Source organism: Triticum aestivum, chromosome 1D, assembly GCF_018294505.1.
Source record: "Triticum aestivum cultivar Chinese Spring chromosome 1D, IWGSC CS RefSeq v2.1, whole genome shotgun sequence".
Taxonomy (NCBI): Eukaryota; Viridiplantae; Streptophyta; class Magnoliopsida; order Poales; family Poaceae; genus Triticum; species Triticum aestivum.
The window spans coordinates 39,636,652-39,661,393 of NC_057796.1; the positions used below are offsets into that span (position 1 = coordinate 39,636,652).

General features: G+C 44.5%; 2 protein-coding genes and 1 pseudogene across 6 annotated transcripts; 1 reads left to right on the plus strand and 2 right to left on the minus strand.

The window, feature by feature from the left end:
* Positions 1-9,482: 9,482 nt before the first annotated feature.
* On the minus strand, positions 9,483-13,376 carry LOC123180142 (transcription factor IIIA). Of its 5 annotated transcripts, none has more exons than XM_044592108.1 (9): positions 13,183-13,376; positions 12,872-13,060; positions 12,576-12,728; positions 12,186-12,318; positions 11,389-11,531; positions 10,635-10,914; positions 10,290-10,525; positions 10,045-10,188; positions 9,483-9,944 (listed from the first exon to the last, which is right to left on the minus strand). In XM_044592108.1, the coding sequence occupies exons 5-9, from the start codon at positions 11,524-11,526 to the stop codon at positions 9,780-9,782; spliced, it is 963 nt and encodes a 320-aa protein (XP_044448043.1). In that variant the 5' UTR covers positions 11,527-11,531; positions 12,186-12,318; positions 12,576-12,728; positions 12,872-13,060; positions 13,183-13,376; the 3' UTR covers positions 9,483-9,779. The 5 variants fall into 5 exon arrangements, with proteins under 5 accessions (XP_044448043.1, XP_044448047.1, XP_044448042.1 ...); XM_044592112.1 differs by having other exon boundaries at positions 11,389-11,518; positions 12,872-13,065; positions 13,183-13,337; XM_044592107.1 differs by having other exon boundaries at positions 12,872-13,065; positions 13,183-13,337.
* An 86-nt stretch (positions 13,377-13,462) lies between these two features.
* Positions 13,463-20,312, plus strand: LOC123157510 (thylakoid membrane protein TERC, chloroplastic-like; annotated as a pseudogene).
* Positions 20,313-21,253: 941 nt separating this feature from the next.
* LOC123180143 (uncharacterized) lies at positions 21,254-23,860 on the minus strand. Its single transcript, XM_044592113.1, has 4 exons — positions 23,489-23,860; positions 22,840-22,937; positions 22,281-22,495; positions 21,254-21,837 (listed from the first exon to the last, which is right to left on the minus strand). The coding sequence occupies exons 2-4, from the start codon at positions 22,930-22,932 to the stop codon at positions 21,549-21,551; spliced, it is 597 nt and encodes a 198-aa protein (XP_044448048.1). The 5' UTR covers positions 22,933-22,937; positions 23,489-23,860; the 3' UTR covers positions 21,254-21,548.
* Positions 23,861-24,742: the final 882 nt, after the last annotated feature.

Genomic DNA, 24,742 nt, shown 5'->3' on the forward strand with positions numbered 1-24,742 from the left:
AGGATATGTTCCTCTTTTATGGAGGTGACAAAGAGCCCGTCGTAAATGGTTACGTCGATGCAAGCTTTGACACTGATCCGGACGATTCTAAATCGCAAACCGGATACGTGTTTATATTGAATGGTGGAGCTGTCAGTTGGTGCAGTTCTAAACAAAGCGTCGTAGCGGGATCTACATGTGAAGCGGAGTACATAGCTGCTTCGGAAGCAGCAAATGAAGGAGTCTGGATGAAGGAGTTCATATCCGATCTAGGTGTCATACCTAGTGCATCGGGTCCAATGAAAATCTTTTGTGACAATACTGGTGCAATTGCTTTGGCAAAGGAATCCAGATTTCACAAGAGAACCAAGCACATCAAGAGACGCTTCAACTCCATCCGGGATCAAGTCCAGGTGGGAGACATAGAGATTTGCAAGATACATACGGATTTGAATGTTGCAGACCTGTTGACTAAGCCTCTTCCACGAGCAAAACATGATCAACACCAAGGCTCCATGGGTGTTAGAATCATTACTGTGTAATCTAGATTATTGACTCTAGTGCAAGTGGGAGACTGAAGGAAATATGCCCTAGAGGCAATAATAAAGTTATTATTTATTTCCTTATATCATGATAAATGTTTATTATTCATGCTAGAATTGTATTAACCGGAAACATGATACATGTGTGAATACATAGACAAACAGAGTGTCACTAGTATGCCTCTACTTGACTAGCTCGTTAATCAAAGATGGTTATGTTTCCTAGCCATAGACAAAGAGTTATCATTTGATTAACGGGATCACATCATTAGGAGAATGATGTGATTGACTTGACCCATTCCGTTAGCTTAGCACTTGATCGTTTAGTATGTTGCTATTGCTTTCTTCATGACTTATACATGTTCCTATGACTATGAGATTATGCAACTCCCGTTTACCGGAGGAACACTTTGTGTGCTACCAAACATCACAACGTAACTGGGTGATTATAAAGGTGCTCTACAGGTGTCTCTGAAGGTACTTGTTGGGTTGGCGTATTTCGAGATTAGGATTTGTCACTCCGATTGTCGGAGAGGTATCTCTGGTCCCACTCAGTAATGTACATCACTTAAGCCTTGCAAGCATTGCAACTAATGAGTTAGTTGCGGGATGATGTATTACGGAACGAGTAAAGAGACTTGTCGGTAACAAGATTGAACTAGGTATTGAGATACCGACGATCGAATCTCAGGCAAGTAACATACCGATGACAAAGGGAACAACGTATGTTGTTATGCGGTTTGACCGATAAAGATCTTCGTAGAATATGTGGGAGCCAATATGAGCATCCAGGTTCCGCTATTGGTTATTGACCGGAGACGTGTCTCGGTCATGTCTACATAGTTCTCGAACCCGTAGGGTCCGCACGCTTAAACTTCAATGACGGTTATATTATGAGTTTATGTGTTTTGATGTACCGAAGGTAGTTCGGAGTCCCGGATGTGATCACGGACATGACGAGGAGTCTCGAAATGGTCGAGACATAAAGATCGATATATTGGACGACTATATTTGGATATCGGAATGGTTCCGGGTGAGATCGGGATAATACCGGAGCACCGGGAGGTTATCGGAACCCCCCGGGAGGTCTATGGGCCTTAATGGGCTTTAGTGGAAAGGAGCAAGGGAGGGGGCTCCCCCCCCAAGCCCAATCCGAATTGGAAAGGGGGCCGGCCCCCCCTTTCCTTCCTCCCTCCTTCCTCTTCCTTCCCTCTCCCTCTCCAAATAGGAAAAGGAGGAGTCCTACTCCCGGTGGGAGTAGGACTCCCCCCTTGGGCGCGCCTCCTCCCCTTGGCCGGCCCTCTCCTTCCCCCCTTTATATACGGAGGAGAGGGGCACCCCATAGACACAACAATTGATCCCTTGGATTTCTTAGCCGTGTGCGATGCCCCCCTCCACCATAATCCACCTCGGTCATATCATAGCGGTGCTTAGGCGAAGCCCTGCGTCGGTAGAACATCATCATCGTCACCACGCCGTCATGCTGACGGAACTCTCCCTCAAAGCTCGGATGGATCGGAGTTCGAGGGACGTCATCGAGTTGAACGTGTGCTGAACTCGGAGGTGTCGTGCGTTCGGTACTTGATCGGTCGGATCGTGAAGACGTACGACTACATCAACCGCGTTGTGCTAATGCTTCTGCTTTCGGTCTACGAGGGTACGTGGACACACTCTTCCCTCTTGTTGCTATGCATCACCATGATCTTGCGTGTGCGTAGGAATTTTTTTGAAATTACTATGTTCCCCAACACTCCCGATCCATCCCCGTCTCCGTCCGCCTCTACTTCCACTACTTCCCCTGCATCGACCCCATGGCTGACGCCGCCACCGCCAAGAAGAAGGCCTCGGCCAATGCCGAGGCTGCTGCCGCCGCCGCCTTTGCATGGCCAACCGGAGGGTATGAATCGATCATGCCATATTTGCTCGTTCATGTGCTAGCTTTATATATGTTGTTCATAGATGTTTCAGTTCTATGTACTGTACGTGCCCACATGCTTAGTTATCGGTATGAGATGCATACCGTATTTGCCATGCTTACTGTTTACTCGTGGATTAGATTAGTCAGAGAAGTGCTAATATTTCCAACAATCCAAAAACCTTATTTTAGGCACTTTTTGACTCATGGCTTCGCCGCTACTCTGAAACCGGACAAGTTTACTGGAACACATTTTAAGCGTTGGCAGACGAGGACTACCTCACAGCAATGAACGTGTTCTGGGTTGGTAGTGTGTCTCCCACAGTAACGATTGCTCCTGAACAGGAGAATGCATTTAGAGAGGCAACCACCACCTTTGTGGGAGCCGTTCTTACTGTGATCGGAGACAAGCTAGTCGATGCATATCTCCATATGCATGTGGCTAAGAATTTGTGGGATGCGCTCGAAGCTAAGTTCGGCGCAACCGATGCTGGAAGCGAGTTGTATGCTATGGAGCAGTTTCATGATTACAAAATGGTTGATAAACATTCTGTATTGGACCAGGTCCATGAGATACAATGCATTGCTAAGGAGCTGGAGCTCCTGAAGTGTGAGTTATCGGACAAGTTTGTCGTGGGTTGCATTATTGCAAAACTCCCTCCTGGATGGAGGAACTTTGCTACTTCTCTCAAGCACTTGATACGTGAATTCTCTGTTGAGGATGTCATCGGTCATCTAAGTGTTGAGCAGAACTTGAGAGCAAAGGACTCACACATGAAAGGGGCAGAGGGTTCTTCTAGCGCCAATGTGGTGCAGAAGAACTTCCACAAGTTCAAGGGAAAGAACTATGTCCAACAAAATACTACCTTTAAGAAGAAGGGTAAGAAGAAAGACAAAAAGAGAGATGGCTGCTTCACTTGTGGTTCAGAGGAACATTGGGCAAACAAGTGCCCAAACAAGTACAAGAAGCCAGGACAGGATGCCAAGCCTGTCAATGTCACTCTAAGCAACAATGATGGGGCATCTGGGTCTGTTTACCATACTTTCAGTTTGTCAGTCCACCAATTGGTGGGTTGACACTGGGACCAATATTCATGTGTGTGTTGATGTGTCTTTGTTTTCTTCTTACTAGGTCGCTCGAGATTGTTCCGTCCTGATGGGGAACGGCTCGCATGCTTCTGTACATGGTGTTGGCACGGTAGATCTGAAGTTTACTTCGGGAAAGATCGTGCAACTGAAGAACGTGCAGCATGTCCCCGCCATCAAGAAGAATCTCGTTAGTGGCTCCCTTCTATGTAAAGAAGGGTTTAAGTTAGTATTTGAGTCCAACAAAGTAGTGGTATCTCGGTATGGGCTATTTATTGGAAAAGGATATGATTTTGGTGGTTTGTTCCGCCTTTTCCTGGAGGATTTCTGTAATAAAGTTGTGAACCAAATTCATTCTAATGTGAAAGAATGTGAGGTTTGGATTCACGTCTTTGTCACATAAACTTCGGTTGTATGACGCGGCTGGCTAAGATGAATCTAATCTTGAGTTTCGTTTTAGCCAAAGGCTCTAAGTGCCATGCGTGTGTGCAAGCAAAGCAACCTCGTAAGCCTCATAAGCTTGCGAAGGAGAGACACCTGGCACCACTAGAGCTCATACATTCAGATCTCTGTGATATGAATGGTGTGTTGACTAAAGGTGGAAAGAAATACTTCATGACTTTAATTGATGATTCCACTAGATTTTGTTATGTGTATTTGTTACATACAAAGGATGATACTCTACACTACTTTAAAATCTATAAGGCTGAAGTTGAGAACCAACTTGAGAAGAAAATAAAACGAGTCTGGTCTGATCGTGGTGGAGAGTAATTTTCTAGTGAGTTTGATTTATTCTGTGCGGAACATGGTATTATTCATGAAAGGACGCCTTCCTATTCACCCCAGTCAAAAGGGGTTGCCGAACGGAAAAATTGTACTCTAACAGATTTGGCTAACGCCATGTTAGATACATCGGGTTTATCCAAGGCATGGTGGGGGAGGCTGTATTGACATCATGTCATGTCCTGAATAAAGTTCCCGCGAAGGATAATGGGACTACTCCCTATGAGCAATGGGAAAATAAAAGAACTACACTCTCTTACTTGCGCACTTGGGGCTGTTTGGCGAAAGCCAATGTGTCGATCCCGAAAAAGCGTAAGCTTGGACCAAAGATCGTGGACTGCGTTAATTTGGGCTACGCTAAGAATAGCGTTGGCTATAGATTTCTAGTGGTGAAATCTGAGGTACTTGACCAGAAGGTCGGTACAATTATAGAGTCTAAGGATGCTACATTCTTTGAGGATATTTTCCACATGAGAGATACGCAAAGCACTTCTAGACTGGAATCTGATGAGACTCCTGAACCTGCCATTCCGATGGAATATTATGAACACAAAAGTGATGAAAGTTCATCAGAGGATGACGAGGAAGCTCCTGTTAGGAGTAAGAGACAAAGGGCTGCAAAGTCTTTTGGTGATGATTTCCTTGTGTACCTCGTGGATGACGACACTCCTAGTTCTATTTTAGAAGCTTATGCATCTCCGGATGTTGACTACTGGAAGGATGCTGTCCATAGCGAGATGGATTCCATCATGGCTAACGGGACATGGGAGATCGCTGATCGTCTTTATGGTTGCCAACCATTGGGATGTAAGTGGGTGTTCAAGAGGAAGCTTAGGCCCGATGGTACTGTTGAGAAGTACAAGGCTAGGCTTGTGGCCAAGGGTTATACCCAAAAGGAAGAAGAGGATTTCTTCGACACTTACTCACCCGTGCCTAGGCTGACAACCATTCGAGTGTTACTCGCTTTGGCTGCCTCACATGGTCTTATCGTTCATCAGATGGACGTTAAGACGGCTTTCCTTAAGCGAGAGCTTGACGAGGAAATTTACATGCAACAGCCAGATGGCTTTGTAGTAAATGGTCAGGAAAGAAAGGTGTGTAAGCTAGTGAAATCTTTGTATGGCATGAAACAAGCGCCTAAGCAATGGCATGAGAAGTTCAATACAACTTTGACATCTGTTGGCTTTGTTGTTAACGAAGCTGACAAATGTGTATACTATCGCTATGGTGGGGGCGAAGGAGTTATACTGTGTCTGTATGTCGATGACATACTGATATTTGGGACCCACCTCAAAGTAATTGAGGAGGTCAAGGCCTTTTTATCTCATAATTTTGAGATGAAAGACCTGGGCGTGGCTGATGTTATCTTGAACATCAAGCTACTGAGAAATACTGAGGGTGAAATTACACTTTTGCAATCCCACTATGTTGAGAAGATTTTGAGCCGTTTTGGATATTCGGACTGCAAACCTTCTACAACACCATATGATCCTAGCGTGCAGATTCAAAAGTTCGAAGGCACGACTGCAGATCAATTGAGATATTATCAAGTGGTTGGTTCACTCATGTACCTAGCTTGTGCTACTCGCTCTGACATCTCATTTGTTGTGTGCGAACTGAGCCGGTTTGTTTCCAATCCGGGAGATGTGCATTGGCATGCTGTTGAGCGAGTGATGCGCTATTTGCATGGCACTGTGAACTACGGGATTCACTATTCTGGGTACCCGACGGTACTTGAGGGGTATAGTGATTCTAACTGGATATCTGATGCTGATGAGATGAAAGCCACAAGTGGATACGTCTTCACACTTGGTGGTGGTGCTGTTTCCTGGAAGTCTTGCAAGCAGACGATCTTAACCAGATCGACTATGGAAGCTGAACTCACAGCATTAGACACATCATGCATCAAAGCAGAATGGCTTCGAGAGCTTTTGATGGATTTGCCGGTGGTTGATAAACTAGTCCCGGTGTTGGTGGGAAACGACACCTATGGGATCACAAGAATCCCTACTACGGTTGTTGGGGCGCAGGGTTGCAAGAAGAGCATAATTAGTAATCAGCACAAGGATCGTTTACCCAGGTTTGGGCCGCGAGGATGCGTAAAACCCTAGTCCTGCTTTGGTGGATGTATTGAGTGTTCTTGAGCCTTCCAACTAGCTACGGTGGCTGGATCACTCCAAAGAGCTGAATCCTTCTCCAGTACGCCATGGGCCTCCTTTTATAGTCGAAAGGGGCTGCCATAGTGGAACACAGGAGGTGGAAAGGCGTACAGTGCTACGAGCTTATCGCCCGTATTACAGGACAAGACGCATTTAATGCGCCGCTGAGGTGTCCCCTAGCTTTATCGGGGACGGGAGCGAGGCCCGTCTCGTCCGTCGCCACTCCTCCTCGCTTCGACACGCACCCTGGCCAGCGATGCGTGCGGCGCCATGTAGGCAGGCAGGCAGCTGAGGTGGCGTGGTGGTAGGGTCTTCACGAAGATCTGCATGCCGCCACGCAGGCACTGCATGTTGCCACGCAGGTGCCTGCCCAGCTGGTTGGACTGGCAGCTGCATGCGAGCGGCGGTGGAGACTTGGCTGGTGCGGGCCTGGAGGTGGCCCTGCTGGCGCCCTTGGCGAGGGCCTTGCCGGGTGGCCCGGCAAGGGCCTCGCCATGGCGTGCTGTTGTCCCCAGCAAGGATCTTGCCGGGGGTATTGTGGCTCTCCTCGGCAAGGATCTTGCCGAGGATCGTTGTCTTTTAATCCTCATCTGATCTTGAATATTCCTTGGTCTTGACAAAGATCTGCATGCCACCATGGAGGTGCCTCCCGAGCCATAGTTCCAACGTGGTTGGTTGAGTTGGAACCCGTGGGCTCGAGGGTGGCTCACTCCGCTGGTGTGGGCGAGCCGCCCCGGCAAGGGTCTTGTCGGGGCTGCTGAGGCTGCCCCGGCAAGGGTCTTGCCGGGGGAGCCTGCTTCGTCCTTCTGCTTCTTTGTGTTCTTGGCCTTGGCGTTGCCTTTGCTGTCTTGTACTTCGGCTTCTCTCCGGCTTCCCTCCCTTGCCTTGCTTCGTGTGGCCGCGGCGCGTGGCTCTGACTGCCCGTGCACAAGTAAAGAGGTCAAAAAGGAGAGCCCCTACTTTTGTACACCGACACCCGGCTGTCCTCATGAACTGTGACAATCAAACTATGATTGCCAAGGCTAAGAGTTCAAAGGACAATATGAAATCCACAAAGCACATAAGAAGAAGATTAATATCTGTCAGAAAATCAAGAAACTCCGGAGTAATAGCGTTGGATTATATCCAGACGGCTAAGAATCTGGCAGACCCTTTTACGGAAGGGCTATCACGGATTGTGATAGAAAATGCATCAAGGGAGATGGGTATGAGACCCACGTAAGTTGCCATGGGGGTAACCCAACCTATGTGATTGGAGATCCCGTGAATTAGGACTTGGGAAAACAATCCAGCGGTCAACTGAGGAGAGTATCCTTAATTATCCCACTCCGTTGGAGATGCAATAATACTCTCAATTCTGTAAGGCAGGCTGACTTTTGTCTTAATGTGTTCCAAAGCTTATGTAAGCAAGATGCTAACCTACAGAGCATTCTTTGGAGGAACACACCTATGTGAGCCTGACTGCTGGTCATAGTTTATGAGATTGGGTGATCTCTAGGAAGCTCAAGAGAAGGTACGGAGTATGACTAATAAGCTCCACTCATGGGGTTTAGCCTTCGGCAGCCACGTATCAGCTGACAATAGGCGAAACTTCTACACACCAAACTGACAAATCAAGGCATAGTCCATTGTTCACTTGTGAAAAAGTCTAATCCTATTGCTCTAGGTGGAAGTTCAACTTAACAGTCTCCACTGAAAATTCTGGTATATCAAACATTGTTTGGAACAGTTGACAAACTTATGTGCCTCGAGATCTGGTGGGGGATTGATGGATTATGGATGGGCTTAGGCCCATATAAGACAATAATCCCTAGTTAATCTCTAAGGCCCATGCATGTGTATAGCAAGTGGTGGAAAATGTGGGAAGTTTAGTCCCATACTGCTACAGTAAGAAGAGTGAGACCTCTTTATAAGGGCTGCTCTACCACTTGCTATTGGGAGCCTGGGAATAAGAGTTGTGCACGCGCGCTCCTCCTCCTCCGCCGTCCGCCTCGCCTCGCCTCGTCACGACGCGCGCGCCGCTGGTTGCGGGGATGAGCCGAGCCGAAGTGGCCAGTGGAGTGAACCCTAACTCAGTTCATTCACTCCCTCTCGTACAACCCTAGCCGTCATCTACTGTTCCTCTCTTTGTGCTACTTCCGGCGATCCCATCCCGACGATCGCGTGCACGGTTGGTCGGGAGAGCAGGTGCATCCGAAACCCTGTCGTTCGAGATTCTGCCCGGGAGAACGACAATAAGGTTTTTGGGGAGCGTCTCGACGCGACTGCTCCCGATCCATCCCCGTCTCCGTCCGCCTCTGTTTCCACTACTTCCCCTGCATCGACCCCATGGCTGACGACGCCGCCGTCAAGAAGAAGGCCTCGGCCGATGCTGAGGCTGCCGCTGCCGCCGCCGCGTTGGCCTAGCCAACCGGAGGGTATGACTCGATCATCCCCTATTTACTCGTTCATGTGCTAGCCGTATATATGCTGTTCATAGATGTTTTGGTTCTATGTACTATACGTGCTCATATGCTTAGTTATCGGTATGAGATGCATACCGTATTTGACATGCTTACTGTTTACTCGTGGATTAGATTAGTCAGAAAAGTGCTAATATTTCCAACACCCTTTTGAATTGTCTTACCATTAATCACCGATTCCCAATAGTGTATAAAAGATGCACTTTCATCGGCGCTCGGGCGACGTGTTCTTGGTGCCAACTTCGAGGAGACCAGTGAGTGGCTTGTGGGGTTTCGTAACCATTTGACGACGTGTATATGGGGCGGTTGGCAGGATCTTTCTTCATGTTCTTCCAGCGAGTTGTTGCTAGATTTGGATCATAGTATGCCCAAGGGATGAATGATCCGGCTGCATTTTTCAACATCTTGAGGAGCAGAACTTTAATTCTTCTTACTTTTCAAGATACACATGCCATGTTTGTATTGTATAAACATATTCGCTGCCATATTTTTTCAGAAAAAGAAAAGATACAGCCATTATCTCAAAAGAAAATACAATTTTAAGCAAAAATGTTAATACATCTAAAACATGATAGGTGTTCATCATTACTTAAGTGGAAGCCGCATCTTCATTTATTCATATTTCATACAGTTGAACAAGAGAAAAAGGACTTGCTTGCCAATTGCTACCCTATTTGACACACAGTACATACTGTTATTGCCAATCTATTTCCTTTAGCTATACATACATACATACATACATGCACACTCCTACATACATAACATTGACAATAATAATGCGGACACTTCAAAGTACAGAAGAATGCTCGATCATCCGAAAAAACATAGCATATTTCCTCCAGTTCAGGACAAATCAACCTGACAAAAGCCATCTCAGATACTCAGTTCCATCACTGCAAGCAGGCGGAGCATCAGGAGCAGCTACCCTCTTCCGCATAAAAGTATCGACTGAAATGGGCTTCCTCTTGCGGCCACCTGGATGAGGTCGAAGTTGCTCATCAGCCTCCACAAAATCGCCCTGCCAAGATGTGAACAGCGTGCGGATTATAAGTTCCTAGAACAGAGCATCATGTGGAGGTAAACTATGTGATTGGTGGTGGTGGTTGCCTTGTATTTACCTCAAAAAGCACGTGAACACTAGATTTCTCATGATTGTCCCTTACATGCTTGTATGAAAACTTCTGGCCGCACCCAGAGAATCCACATGTGAAAGGTCTACTCTGCTCATGAACTGCCTTAATATGCTTGTGCAAATTGGATTTCTGAAGTTCAAAGTTATTGAGAATGAAAACAGAGCAGTTTTGAAATTTATTGAAGAGAAACAAATCCATAAAAAGGCAACATGTGAGCTTGCAAATCACACCTTTGAAAATGAGCGCTTGCAATCCTTGAAGTTGCATTTAATCCTCTCAGTGACAAACGAACCTTCATGCATTCGCTGATGCCGCTTGAAGTTCTTCTTAAGCTGTTTAGTGTCACAGATATCACACTGAACATACTGATGACACGATTGGTTATGGGCCTTGAGGCATTCCACATTAGTAAAAGTCTTCATGCAGCCTGGTTCGCAGCAGATAACTTCAGTGTAATCCAAGTTGACTGCACCATAAGATTTGAATCATCAACTTTCAAGATTGTGATTGCTAAGCATATCTTATTACAGTAAGGAAAATAACTATGAAAAATTTATAGAAAGTCAGTTTCTCACCATGTGATTCCTCGTGTTTCTGTAGCTTGGAAGCATATTTGAACACCTTCCCACAGTTAGCCTCTGGGCAGATGAACTCTTTCTTGCCTCCACACTGAGGGCCATCCTCGTGAAATTCCTCAACATGTCTCTGGATATTACCCTTGATACTGAACTTACGGTTGCATCCTTCCATAGGGCACATGAATAGTTTTCCGTGATGAGTAAGCAGATGGCGGTTCAAATGGTCCTTCCTGCTATAGCTGAAAGGGCAACCATCTACATGGCAGGCAAAGGGTCTCTGCAACAGTTTTGAGAAGGATAAAAATCAGAATAGTACTCCCATATCCAAAGAAAAGTTCACTTGGCATAATATAAGTTTATGCATACATTTATAAACATGCTCAACAGCACTAGCAGAATTATTGTGCACATGCTTAAACAATTTGGACGTACTATCTAACAAAGAACTATTTGGGTGCAAGACCATCAAGTGGTAGTAACACCGTGAATAGTACAACAGCATCAGTTATCCAACATGACTAAACAAAACTACATGTAATTCACCCTGCATGCTAAGACTGCACATTTTAGTATGTTGAGAATGCTTAGTACATAAATAGTAGCTTTGGCATACATACTACATTGTACATACATACACATTAGTAGTTTGAGAATGCTAAGTAGCAAATAAATACACATCACATCCAATAAACAGAGCTTGGAACAAGAAGCAACGGCTAGGGTAAAAGCAGTTCCAAATGAACAAGCAAACCTGAGGAAGCGCGTGAATGAGGCATTCTTGATGGAGCTTCTCAGGAGGGTCTCCCCTTCCTGATACTGGTCCATTCAAGGCCTTCTGGCATTTTGGAGTTCTTGGGATCCAATGCTTCACACATTCATATCTGAACATGTAGTCTGCCAAAATCAGCACAATTCAGAGAAATAAACAATGGTACACCCACACACTAATAAAACAAATGATCCAAATAGTACTCCATCCCAAAATGAGTGACTCAACTTTGTACTAGCTTGTACTAACTTTGTACCAAAGCTAGTACAAAGTTGAGTCACTTATTTTGGGACGGAGGGAGTAGTAAATAATATATCAACATAATTCACTGTCAAATGGGAATTGTTATTATTCCTGCAAGGAATATTACTGCAGAACTAAACGGATAAGTGACTTGTGCCAAAGAACATAATTTTTATTATTTCAGGGATAATTTGTTTTAGAACTCAGGGAACACAATAACCATCATTCACATAAAAATATGCTCAATGAAACATATAACATTATCTTATCATGTGCACATCCTACAACTACTTGCTTAACTATTGGATCATAGATGGAAGGCCATTAAGTGGCTATTGTACTTGGATACTGAGTATAATAACTCAAATGACGCAGCACCAACTATGACATACAAGCATATGACTGACAAGGCACGATTTGTTGACAAAGTGGTGGGTGCTAAGACATGAGCATGCAGTAGCTTCAAAATACTAAGGGTGCATCACATGTAACGATCAAGAACTAACAGCAAGTAGTTTGACAAAAAAAGGAATAACCTGAAGAAGGGCGTGAAAGAGGCTTCCTGAAGGAGCTTCCCAGGAGGGTCTCCCCATCCTGGTACTAGTCCATTCAGGGCCCTCTCGCATTTTGGAGTTCTTTGGGATCCAATGCTTCACGCAATTAAATAGCCTGCAAAAAGTCAGCACAGTTCAGCAATTCGGAGTACCATACAACAAGCACGCTTGGAAACAATCAAGCAGCAACTCTTAATCATCTACAGCTTCCATCACTGTTAAGCAATGGGTTTCAAACACCACTTCTAAGCAGAGGTCGGCGCTTATTTTGCTCTCGAGCACCGACTGAACAGCCAAACAGAATGCATCACTTGCGCCAACAATACGGAAACCCCCTGAACACAAAACTAAAACTCGGGACTATTCGGATACCTCGGGAGAATGGCTCTGCATATGCTGCTTCAGATGCGCCGGCTTCTTAAACCTCGCGCCGCACTCCTTGCAATCATGGCCGATCTCCTTGCCCGGCGGCGCACTGCCGCCACCACCACCTACGTTGTACTCATCCAGACCATCCACTTCGTCCTACAGCACACAGCGGTAACACTTCAGCTCACCCACAATTCACAGCTCCCGCAGAAATCAGTAGCACGGGTGCTCTATTAATAAGAAAACAGAACAGATAACACACGTCCTGGACCAGGGAGAAGCCAGGAGCGCGACCCCACCTTATGGTGTTCGAGGACGTGGTCTCGGATCAGCCGCTTCTTCGAACGCACGACGTCGCAGAACTCGCACTTGTACCGCCTGATGTCCCTCACAGGGGCGGCCGCCGCCGGCGGCGGCGAGGTCGAGGTCGAGGTCGAGGCCGAGGTCGCTCCGACGACGCCGCCACTGTCGGGATCTCCTTCTCCCATCTGGCCTGACCAGTCGCAGAACTCGCATCAGGAAATTCACGAAGCAAGCACGATTACAGCGAGAAATCGACCAAGATCGACAAAATCGGCGGCTCCAGCGGCGCCAGTCGCCGGCGAATTACCTCGGATCGTGGAGGAACCCGCCGGATTTCGCAGAATCGCGACCGAGGGGTCGGGAGGCTCGCGGCGGCGCGGTGGAGGAAGAGGAACCCTCGAGCACAGCACACTACCCGAATGAGGAGGAGGATGGAGAGCCAGCGACACGTGTCGAGGAATTAGTAGCAGAGCCTAATCGGGCCGAGACCGGGCTCACTTTTCGGGTTCGTGCTGGGCTGCGGGCTGTGGGTCTTCCTGGGCTTTTAGTGGGCTGCTGGCCCGCCGGGCAGCAGCAGCTAAAAAAAAAACGTGTGCTGCCGTTTCCTCGGCTCGTTCTCCCACCCGCTGTGGCTGAGGCGCGAGACCGTACGCTGGACTGCCGCTGCCCGCCCCCCGGCCTCTCCCCGACCTCGTCGCCGGCGATGGCCGCCATGGTCGCCGCCGCCGCCCCCGCGCGGCTCGTTCCTCCGCGCCTCTCTTCCCCGTGGCTGCACGCGGTTCAGCTTCGTCCGGCGCCGGGGCGGCTCCTCACGGTGGTCGCCGCGTCGCGTCGGAGCCCCGGCGACGGCGGGAAGAGGGGCAGGAAGAAGCGGGGGAGGCGCGCCACGGAGGCCGACCAGGAGGACGGCCTCTCCGTAGGCTCCGGTAAGCCGCCCGCCCCCACCCTGGTAGCTCCAAGCGTCCTCCGCGCTTAATTAGAGTTCGGTGGAAACTGTGAAGCCCCATGAGCTTAATTAGAGTTGCTTGACAACTCATAGAACCTAAGGATATTTTTGTTAGCTTATAGAGAGTTTATTATGATTTCTGAACATGAATCCCAGGTCAATTTTGATTGTACAGTGACCACCCAGAGCTATCCACTGAAGCACTGCTCATATTTGTTGTGAGCTTAATTATGAGCTTCCTCTTGTGGACATATGCTGCAGAGATGGAGACGAAGAGTTCCACCCCGCGTGCAACGGTCAACGATGGAAGCGTGAAGCCTGCGCTGGAAGCCAGCATGACCCCGAAAGACTCTGCCATCAGAAGAGTTGCATTGGTGGTGAGTCTTTACATGTGCATGTGGCGAAATTTTAGTAATACTTCACTGTTTGTGCTGAAAGGGGAGCTCGAAAATTTCTCTTGTTTCAGGTCATCGCTGCAGTATTATTCGGCGTTAGCATCGCCTTGAAGGATGGGGTCGAGAAGGCATCGGAATATTTTGCAGGGTGTGTGCTATACATCTCGACTAATCTTTAACATTGAGGCTGTTTTACCCAACTGTTGGAGGTGTGGTTCCTTTCCGCATTAGAATTTTCAAGACCATATAGGAGCCCATTCGAGAATCGAATGCATCATTGCGTACTAGCTTCACTAGATGCTTGAATGAATGCATGGCTATGTTTCAGACATAACCGTGTAGGAAAATGTTCTACTAACAAATAGGATGAGGGTTAGTTAAAGTAACAAACAGCACGCTGTGTAAGCTCACTCTTTGGGTTGTGCAAGTTAGTTTGCTACTTTGCTTAGTTGCGACTTTGCATATCTTTACATGATTTCTTACAAAAGCACTCCTTAATTTCTTCTATATTCGAGGTATAACAATGTGATCAGGTTCTGTTATGTAACAGCTATTTGTTGGAACAGAGTTTGTCGGTGGACAATCTCTTTGTTTTTATTCTGGTCTTCAAGTATTTTAAAGTGCCACTGGAGTACCAGGTACAGTTAATAGCTAATGTGATAGGCAAAGTCCTAATATACTTTTTGATTTTCTGCTCACTCTTTCTGTGACATTGGAAACAAGAATCGGGTGCTTTCTTATGGTATTGCCGGAGCAGTGATCTTTCGTGCAGTGTTGATCATTCTAGGAGTAGCTACCATTCAGGTTGGTTGTTCTCCCATGTTGCCATTATTATTTTTATCCAATTGTAGTAATGCTTATAAGTTCCTCATGTTCTGTAGAGTTTTGAAGCAGTGAATTTATTTTTTGCTGCGATCCTGCTATTCTCTTCGTACAAGGTAAAACTGTTCTTCCCATGTTAAAAAAAAGGGGTCATGCTTTTCATATTTTATTTTTCTTTCGCATACATAGTTACTTTTGCTGTTATTCATTGGCAACTTCCTTTATGAGAAGTTCTTGCTAGCACTTTTTTTTTCCATACAATCACAGAAAAGGATCGGGTTCCACTATTATAAGATAACGGACCAGAAAGCATAAAAAATCACCCTGGTGCAAAGGTAAAAGAGCAAGCTAAAGCTGCCGCCTCCTAAGGCTAATCAGCTGATCTAGGAAAGCAAAGTTTTAAATGAACGCAAACTTATTACATATTACATGGGGGATATCTGCACCCCAGCCCAGCTCATATTTCAGCCAAAATAACCAGCATCAAACAAAGATTTTTGACCATCTATATCCAACCGTGCACCAATCTTCAAAGCCCTCAGTTTTTAGTCCTCAATTGCAGTTCATGCTAGCACTTAAAAAAATATTCGCACTTAAAAAGGATTTACTTGCTTTTTCCCAAGCGAAGTTTCCTTTGGCAAAAGCATAGTCTCATCCCTGTCTTTTAACAATCTTGTTCGACCAATTTAGCTGCATGTACTCTCTTACCACAAACTTATTAAGCATAACCCTTCCATCATTGAGCAGCTAATGGTGCAATGGATCCCCCCCCCCCTTTTCTTATATTGGGTATTCTTGTTGTAGTATGTTATAACAATCGAACCTAGTTCTTACATGAGTCCGTAAGTTGTCACAGATCCAATTCAATTTTTGGTTGCTTAAATGGAGTGGCACTTCAATAAGTAGTACTCCCTCCGATCCAAAATAAGTGTCCTGGCTTTAGTTCAAATTTGAACTAAAACGGGAATATGATTTTTTTAGTAACTTCAGGTATATTAATAGATCCAATACATGTGGATGCTAACGGCCATACTCATATGACAGCTATTTGCTGGAGACGAGGAAGAATCTGATCTGTCTGATAACTTCATTGTGAAAACATGCCAAAAATTCATTCCTGTCACTGGTAAATAACTCCATTAAATGATTTTCAGTTTTTCTTACCTTTTTGTTATTTAGGTTATCAGCCTCCTCCACTTTTCTGCATGGGTGATGAACTCACTCTTCTGTTTCTTTTACCAGATTACTATGACGGTGATCGGTTTTTGATAAATCAAGATGGTATATGGAAAGTAAGTGATGTCCGATTTAAGCATGACCAATTATCACAACAGCTATTGCATAAGCTTGTTACCAGATATGATTACTAACTAGTTACGGAATGTGATATGTCTATGTCCTGTAACATGGAAATTTTATCAGTTCCACTAATGTTTGACTGGTTTATTAATTCTGCATGCACGGAAAGCTAACGCCACCAGCAACATTGTGTGTCTGAGTGAACCATCTCAAAGACATATTTCAACTTCGTAAAGCTATTTGTTCCTGAATATGTCATTTTTGGTTTGATGTCTACAGGCCACCCCATTACTCTTGACTCTGGTAGTGATCGAGCTAAGTGATATTGCTTTTGCTGTAAGTTCGTTCTCAATATTTCCCGCGTGATGTTTTCCTTTCCATTTTAGGACCACGAGCATGGGGATTAACATCTTCAGTTTGTAGGTCGACTCAATACCAGCAATCTTTGGTGTGACAAGAGACCCACTTATAATATTGTCATCAAATATTTTTGCTATTTCTGGTAAACCTTCTTTCTGTCCCTATGAACAAACTGTGCGCTATGTTTTTTTTTCTCTTTTCATAGACAAATGGAGCATTTTTAAGTTATAGTTCTCCATCATTAGTGATGGATTACACTGCCGACTTTTGATTTGTGTATGTTTCAAAACTTGTCTTCCTCGTAAGACTTCATTCTTGCTTTCTATACACGGGTTTGAAGTTATTTCTTCCATTGATTTTTTCTTTGTAAGTTTGTATAATGTGAAGTTAATAGCTCAGTGTGTATTTTTTAAATCTCTGAAATCTGCTTCTGTTAATTCAGCCACACGTTGGGGCTATTGCCTATCAGTAACACTAACCCTAGCTTTGTAGCAGTCTTTGATATTCACCTTTGTCTTCTCTAATTACAAGAAACTGATATGTATCACCAAGTAATTTCATCATTTTTATGCTGTTGAGCAATTAGTAATCACATGTACTCCCTATATTGTTTTTTTTTTCTTCTTCTTCTTCTAAGTCTTTTGTCCCAAACAAGTTGGGGTAGGCTAGATATGAAACTCTTTCACGAGCCAAAAAAAAAAAACGTCTTATATTTTGAGACAGGGGGAGTACCATACAATGAAAAATAAGTGATGCATGAAAAGGCAGCTTGGATACCATAGTTGTTGATGCAGAATGTTCATACATAGCGCAAATTTGTGCATTCCGAATACACTTTGAAGTGTTAACGTAATAACATGACGGAATTACCCTGTAGGCCTGAGGTCACTCTACGTACTCATTTCTGAGAGCATGTCTGAGTTGGAGTATCTGCAGGTAAATGTCCTTTGCTCTTCTAAAGTTTCTTGAAATATTTAGTGATTGTTATTGAATACATAATATCCCTTGCTCTTTTAAAGTATCTTGAAATATTTACTTATTTTTTAAATACATAAAGAATATCCAGTAGTTATGCATTTTTATCATTTATAGTTTTTGCACTTAACTTTTAACAAACCAACCATTCGAATTTTCACCGAGATCTGTCTAGGTAGTGATAACTGGCTGGTGATTGCCTTCTTGCTGCCATTTTCTTTAACCCCCATGCGCATGTATTGGTTCATGGATGGTCAAGAGTGTGAACATATCCATATTTGTAGGGGCGCAAGCGGCAACCCGCTTCGTCCCGTGAAACTCATCAATTAGTTTAAAATTTGCTCGTCACTTGCTTAAAATTAACACTACATTTATACTATGGTATTGTCCGCTAGCCCACCCCGCTTGCATCCCTACGTATTTGTCTATTATCTATTTCTTGTCACTTATTGCTGTTGGCAATGTGCTCTCCAGCCTGCTGTTGGTATCGTTTTGGGCTTCATAGGGGCAAAGATGATCTTTGACTTTTGTGGTGAGCAATCATAGTTGTTATACTCATGGCATTCCACACTATGATCTGTCACCATTAACAGACCATGCTGATTATGCTGATTTGTGGCAGGTTATCATATACCAACTGAAGCTTCCCTTGCTGTTGTTACCACATGTCTTAGCGGTGGAGTAATATTGAGTCTTAGGAAAGCATCAAGTGAGGAACGTGACAAGTAGCCAACATGGCGTGGAGAAGGTAAAATCATTGAGTTTAACATTGATGTATTCTTTCATAGATAGTCATACTACAACACGGATGTTATTTACAACCTAGAGAAAGTTGCCCTTTTCTAACTAAAGAATGTTTATGTGACTACGTTGAAGAACCTAGCTTGATAAAACATGAATGGGCTTCTGCGGTTCAAAGGATTCTCAATGGAATTTTGGAGGATTCTAATCCTTGGGTTTTTCCTACGTGGGTTGTTTGATTCGTAAGATTGTAAGCCATAGAATTTTTTCCTAAGGATTCATTTGCACTAGATTTCATAGGAAATTTTCCATCCACTCCAACCTCTTTGAAAGAATCCTACGCTTTTCCTATGCACAATCAAACATCATTACAATCCTGTAGTATCACAGTGGCATGCCAGTTGTTAGAGTACGTAATGGGCCTGGGCTGGCGGTATAGCCCATTAGTCTTAGGGTTAATTAGAGATAAGGGTCGCTTGCTTGGGAGTCAAGTAAACCTCTCTATATAAAGAGAGGAGATGTATCAATCTAATCAAGCAAGAATTAAGAAGGAAATCCCTTCCCTCTTGCCCGGCCGTGGGCAAAAAGGCCCCCGGCCGGCCCTCTCGCGCCCTCCTTCTAGCAGCGCCATAACACCAGTCTATTCCTACATTTTGGAAATCCCGCGAATCAAAGAGGCCCCTATATGCTTAACTGATCCTTGTTCGTAGTTCAAATACCCTTGTTTTCCTTTTAGATCAAATTAACTAGAAAGAATCTGCAAGTGTTAACCGTTAAAAGAACAGGAAGCGCCTCGAATGGATTTGGCTTCATAACGATTGTTAGGGCTTTGGGCATACTTGGCATAAATTAGGCTGGTACGTACTTAACCACTTTGAGTTGTCGATGTACTACCATTCTACATCTGGTATGATTTTGGAGCCAGTGACCTGATCCTTTTGCCAAGAATCCTATAATGTATAATATATGAGCAGCCTTGGATTTGTCTACACCCATCAATATTTTAGTTGAAGCGATTATTATTGAAAATTCTGGAGCTTACTTTAAGCAACCTTCTGGGTGCTGTAGGCAAGAACCACACCATGTAGTATGCACAATATAACATATCCTTCTGATTTGCTTCCAGTCTTTGCTTTTCAAATATGTTCAGATCAGACTCATTCTAGTTGTCGTTCCATCAAAATCTAGTAATTCATTTTTTTGAATGATGGGACGGTCATGTCACGAGTTGTTGGAAACTCGTGTTGGATCATAGTACGATACTTGTGTTGTTAGACATTACATATTCAACAAAGCAATTATGCTTATGCGCAGGGAACATGTTAGTATATCTTGGTTTCTTCCATGTGGAATTCTTGTTGCATGGCATGGCACTGAACACATACATATAAGCCGCTTCCTTTCTCTCAATGCAGTATGGTTCACTCACTATCCACCAGCCATGACTGAGTATAGAAAGAAGCAACAGGCTCCATTTGTTCAAAGTTTGCATAATGCAACAGCGCAAGTAACAGTCTGCATTTGTTCCGTGAATTTGATAGCAATCAAGCTGATTGTGACCAAGATTGATGCTCAAGGCATGACATAGATGCCTGATGCCTGAACTGATAAGTTGTAAGTTCCAAATGCTACAAGTTTCTTCTGAAGCAGAAGGTTTTGGGGATAGGTGATGCTAAGTCGGCGACCGCCCATTGTGAGGCAGTTTTTGTCATGGATGTTAGCTGTTCAGAAGATTTAGCTTGTCCTAGGCATGATGATATGTATATCATACATGTAACTTAGCAATACTATGCCTGGTGCGGCCGTGTAAGTAGCAATTGATTCTTTGATTCTCCTGCCGAACAAACCTCACTTGTAGAAACATGATGTCAAATGTAATTTGTTTCTGCATTTCCTAAATGTGCAGCCATTACATTCTGTACAATGTAACGTAATTTTGTTGCTTACAAACCGCAACACGTAGATTCAGAATCACACACCATCCAGAATTACAATAGCATAATAGCACAACAACACAACATAAAGTCGAGCCATAAAACATTCACAGATAACATGATAATTTCACCAAGGGAAGTAGCAAATGAGAATATTGTTTATTGTTCAATCTGAAGTCTGAAACTGGAATGAGCAAATGACCTTATGATGTACGACTATGTGAATGACACGCCATATCTACAATTTTTGTTAAACTAAATGGACCTTCTCGAAGACATGATGTATTTAAACTATACTCCCTACGTTCACATTACAATAAGATGCTCTAACTCTTCTTTTTCTGATTTGAATGTATATAGATGCATTTTAGTTTGTTTGTTCACTCATTTCAGTCCGTAAGTAGTCCATATTCAAATAGCCAAAACATCTTATATTCGTGATCGGAGGGAGTATATAACTAAACTGTACTAACATTGAAATACGGCAGGTAACTGACTCATACCTTGTTGTGATCGGAGGGAGCATACACTTCTTGTAATGCTTTTAGTTTAGAACCCTTTTTGCCATTGTTGAGTTGTTAAAGCAGAACATTTAGCTTGTCCTAGACATGGTGGTATCTACATCATTTGTGTAACTTAGCAATACTATTCCTGGTGTATCCATGTATCTGTTCTTTGATTCTCATCAAACCTCACTTAGAAACATGGTGTCAAATGTACTCCCTTCGTTCCTAAATATAAGTATTTTAGAGATTCCAATACGGACTACATATGGAGCAAAATGAGTGAATGTACACTCTAAAATATGTCTATATACATTCGTATGTAGTTCGTAGTGAAATCTCTAGAAAAAACTTATATTTAGGAACGGAGGGAGTAATTGTTAGTACATTTCACTGAACACACTGATATCTGAAGACACCTCCAGATTTACAAATAGCAGAACAACAGAATGCAGACATAAAAAATTCACAGATAACATGATACTTTAATTCAGAAAGGGAAGTAGCAAACCAGAACACAACTTATCGTTCAATCTGAAGTCTGAAACTGGAATGAGAAAATGACCTTATGTACGACTACGGAATGGCACGACATATCTACAATTTTTTGGAGAACTAAACCGACCTTTTCAAAGACGCATAATGAATCTAAAATATATCTAAACGGTGCTAGTTTTGAAATCCTGCAGTTAGCCGACTCAGACCTTCGTGCCATCGGCATCAGTAGCATAAACCTGGCCGTATTCGCCCTTGTCATCCTCATCCTCATCCTCATCCAGATAGTCGGCCCTCGCATTAAGGGCCAGCATCTGGCAAACAAGCCAGAACAGAGCAGCGTCAAGGGCCAGGAAAGCGGCGCCTCCAAAGAGGCCGGTCTTTGCGGTGGGGCACAGGGTATCCATGTCATGATGAATGTTACTGGTGCGATGGCGACCCTCTGTGATCGTTGCCCAGAGCAGCATTGCAAAAGCCAGAGCTGACACCAGCCTGATTTCATAAGAACAGTTAGTAGAATGAACAATGTGAAACTTGATTACCATAGTAAGTAAATTAGTATTAAGTGCAGGAGACAGCAGTGTGCATAATGTAATGATTCAATTAGTCATACAGGGGAAATATAACAGCTTGCAGAATTAAACACTTGAACATCAAGCCTCAACCATAAATGGCAGAATTGAACACTTGAACATTAAGCCTCAATAAATCCCCTAGAGGATAATCCATTTAACCGAAGAACTAGAATGTTGGCAATGTTCAGCATTTATTTATGAAGTACACACTATCAAAAGAAACAAGGGTCCATCAACGACTGAGCATAGCTAATCTTCATCAAATGGCAGGGCTCAAGAGGAGAACCAACATCGGAACATTAGGTACTATTGCATCTGGTCCAGATGAAATTCTTGGCCACAGAGCCAAAGGGAACTTACTCAGCAATAACGAAGAACACAGACAAGCTGGTGCTCTGAAATAACGCTCCACGAGGAACCGACTTGCCCTTGTACGGGTAAAAGATGGCAACGTGCCCAATGAAAGCAGCTAACACAAGTGCCACAATGGACAGGCTTCCCATTGCAATCGTTGGGTCACTCGGGAACTTGCAGATGACAACATCCTTTCCCTTGATAGGAGTTCCATATGGAGGCTGCATCAATGGAAAAACGAAATTCACACCAAGTTAAATTATTCAGAAGAGATCCATAACAAGTTACAGTCAGCTAAGAGGAAATATGCAGTTTGAGGTTTCCATAATTACTCTGATTATGCATGCTCCCCTATACACAGTTGGGACTGTTCGAGTGAAGTAGACATGGGACCCAAAATTCGTAGGAAGGTAATATTATTGCAAAGGAGGTGGTTCCTGAACTGATGTGTGCTAGTAATAATTTTTTACTGAAAAACATATTCCGGAACATGTACTGAATTCAGCACTCTCCACAAGAAAGCGCATGCATGATTCATCATATAACAGATATAAGCAACACAAACCTTTTTGTTTTCCGCGATGACGCCGAGCAGAAACGCGAGGAGGCCAAACAAGGAGACGGTGAGGGCGATCCCCTTCGCCGATGTCAAACCCATGGCTCCTGCGTAAGAATGCACATATACCATCGGGAGAGAGACAGCATCAATATCAATGCAACATGAAGGAATGTGTCATCACGACGGCATAGCAACAGCAGTAAATGCAACTAGGCTAGTAATAACAACCCCTTATATGGCCTTATATATCCCGGCATTCTCCGCCCGGTGCCACCGTTGCCAAATAAATAAGACTGGCGCCAAATAAATAAACTGGGCATAAATAAACTAGCATAACATGCCTTCTCAGATTCTAAATAAGGATGAGTATAAGTTGGGGAATCTGCCATCCGAAATTACATCGGGGGGCAATGAAAATGGTACTGGCACCAATCTACCGAGACCCGTCGCCGTCGCACCGGCCCATCGATTCCGGCTGTCACCCCCCGCCGCCAGCCCGAGAAGCGAAGCCGATCGGCGAAACCACCTTCCCATCCGGAGGAGGGAGAACCGACGGATGGATGGATGGATCGGTCCGTGTGCCACTCCCGTCCCATCCCCACCGGGCAACCAACGCGAAGAGACTGGAGAGAAGATCGAGATCGGGCCGGATTACCGTGGGCGGAGGAGACGTCGGAAGGAGGTGGCCGGGCTCCGCCGCGCGTGAATCTCTCTCTCTCTCTCTCTCTCTCTCTCTTCTCTTCTCTTCTCCCCCCGCGTCCGCCACTCCTGCAATTCACGGCGGTGGGACGATGGAGGAAGAAAGGTCTGTGGTCAACTCCACCCCACAGGCCACGGACGGATATAGCGGTCTGCGGTGTGAGGCTGCGAGTGGGGCCGGCGGGCCCGACGAGGCCGCTTCGGACGGCACATGGTTGGGCTTTTCCGGGGAGCACGGGGAGAACAGAAGGGAGAATCTTTGTCTCTGTTACAGAAAGACCGTAACTGAATCTCGCCTGAAAGGATGAAAATAGTTCTAACTGCCACTTGGATCTCGTTCCATTCGGATCTCTAGGGAATCCGTTTTCTTATAGAGAGAGAGGGAGCGCTGATTTGTTTTGCGAGCTGGAATCGGATGATTGTTCGGGATTGAAGAACACATACAACCTTGTTGTCGCTGAAATGAGTGTATCTAAACATATTTTAGTGCTAGATATATCTAATTAAGCGACAAGTAATTTTGGGCGAAGGGAATGATAAGTAGAAAATGTGAACTTTTTTTAGGAAACGCTATTCGGCAAACTTCATTGGGATCCTATGATAGTTGCAATGACATTCCCTATAAACTAGGGCGTGTCCCTCCAGACACAAATGAAAATATGAATCATAAGCATGTCAAGCTAAAATGTGCGCTAATGTATCTTAGCATCCCGTGGGGCAAACGTTGGGATGAAACCTCGACGATTGAGGAAGCCTTCTGGAAACAGTAGAACCATCGTGTAGGACGTCAAATCGTGAGTATTTTATATTTCCAGCGAGTCCGACTCAACAATAATCGAGGAGCATAAGCGCCCCTATGCAGCGGTTAGGGTTTGGGCTCCGAGTTATTCTTGAGAGCGGATGCCCCGCGGCCAAAATTTTCATCAGGACGCTGATAATCCCCAAATCCAGGGAGTATTGTAGCTGGAATAAGCACCAACATTGGTGTATACAACATAACAAGAAAGAACAGAAACATAAGTCCAAGAAATTAAGTACGCATTTTAATGAAATTTGCCATGTGAGAGTGGAGATAGTGGCCAACAACTAGGATTGGAACTTGCAATGGCCTAATTATCATCAAATAGCTTTGAGAAATTGCCCGCCAGCTATTCATCATGAAGTTGCCTTGCATGGCTTTAAAAAAAATCCATTAGCTATTAAATGGAAT

Bases quoted from the DNA above. Each gene is read 5' to 3' on its own strand.
- LOC123180142 (XM_044592108.1), bottom strand. From the start codon at position 11,526: ATGTTCAGATATGAATGTGTGAAGCATTGGATCCCAAGAACTCCAAAA. The intron at 10,915-11,388 runs GTTTGCTTGTTC...AAACTGTTGCAG, and splicing joins TCATTCACGCGCTTCCTCAG to AGACCCTTTGCCTGCCATGT. The intron at 10,526-10,634 runs GTGAGAAACTGA...CTTATGGTGCAG, and splicing joins GAAACACGAGGAATCACATG to TCAACTTGGATTACACTGAA.
- LOC123180143 (XM_044592113.1), bottom strand. From the start codon at position 22,932: ATGGGTTTGACATCGGCGAAGGGGATCGCCCTCACCGTCTCCTTGTTT. The intron at 22,496-22,839 runs GTTTGTGTTGCT...CCATTGATGCAG, and splicing joins TCATCGCGGAAAACAAAAAG to CCTCCATATGGAACTCCTAT. The intron at 21,838-22,280 runs GTAAGTTCCCTT...TTATGAAATCAG, and splicing joins GTGTTCTTCGTTATTGCTGA to GCTGGTGTCAGCTCTGGCTT.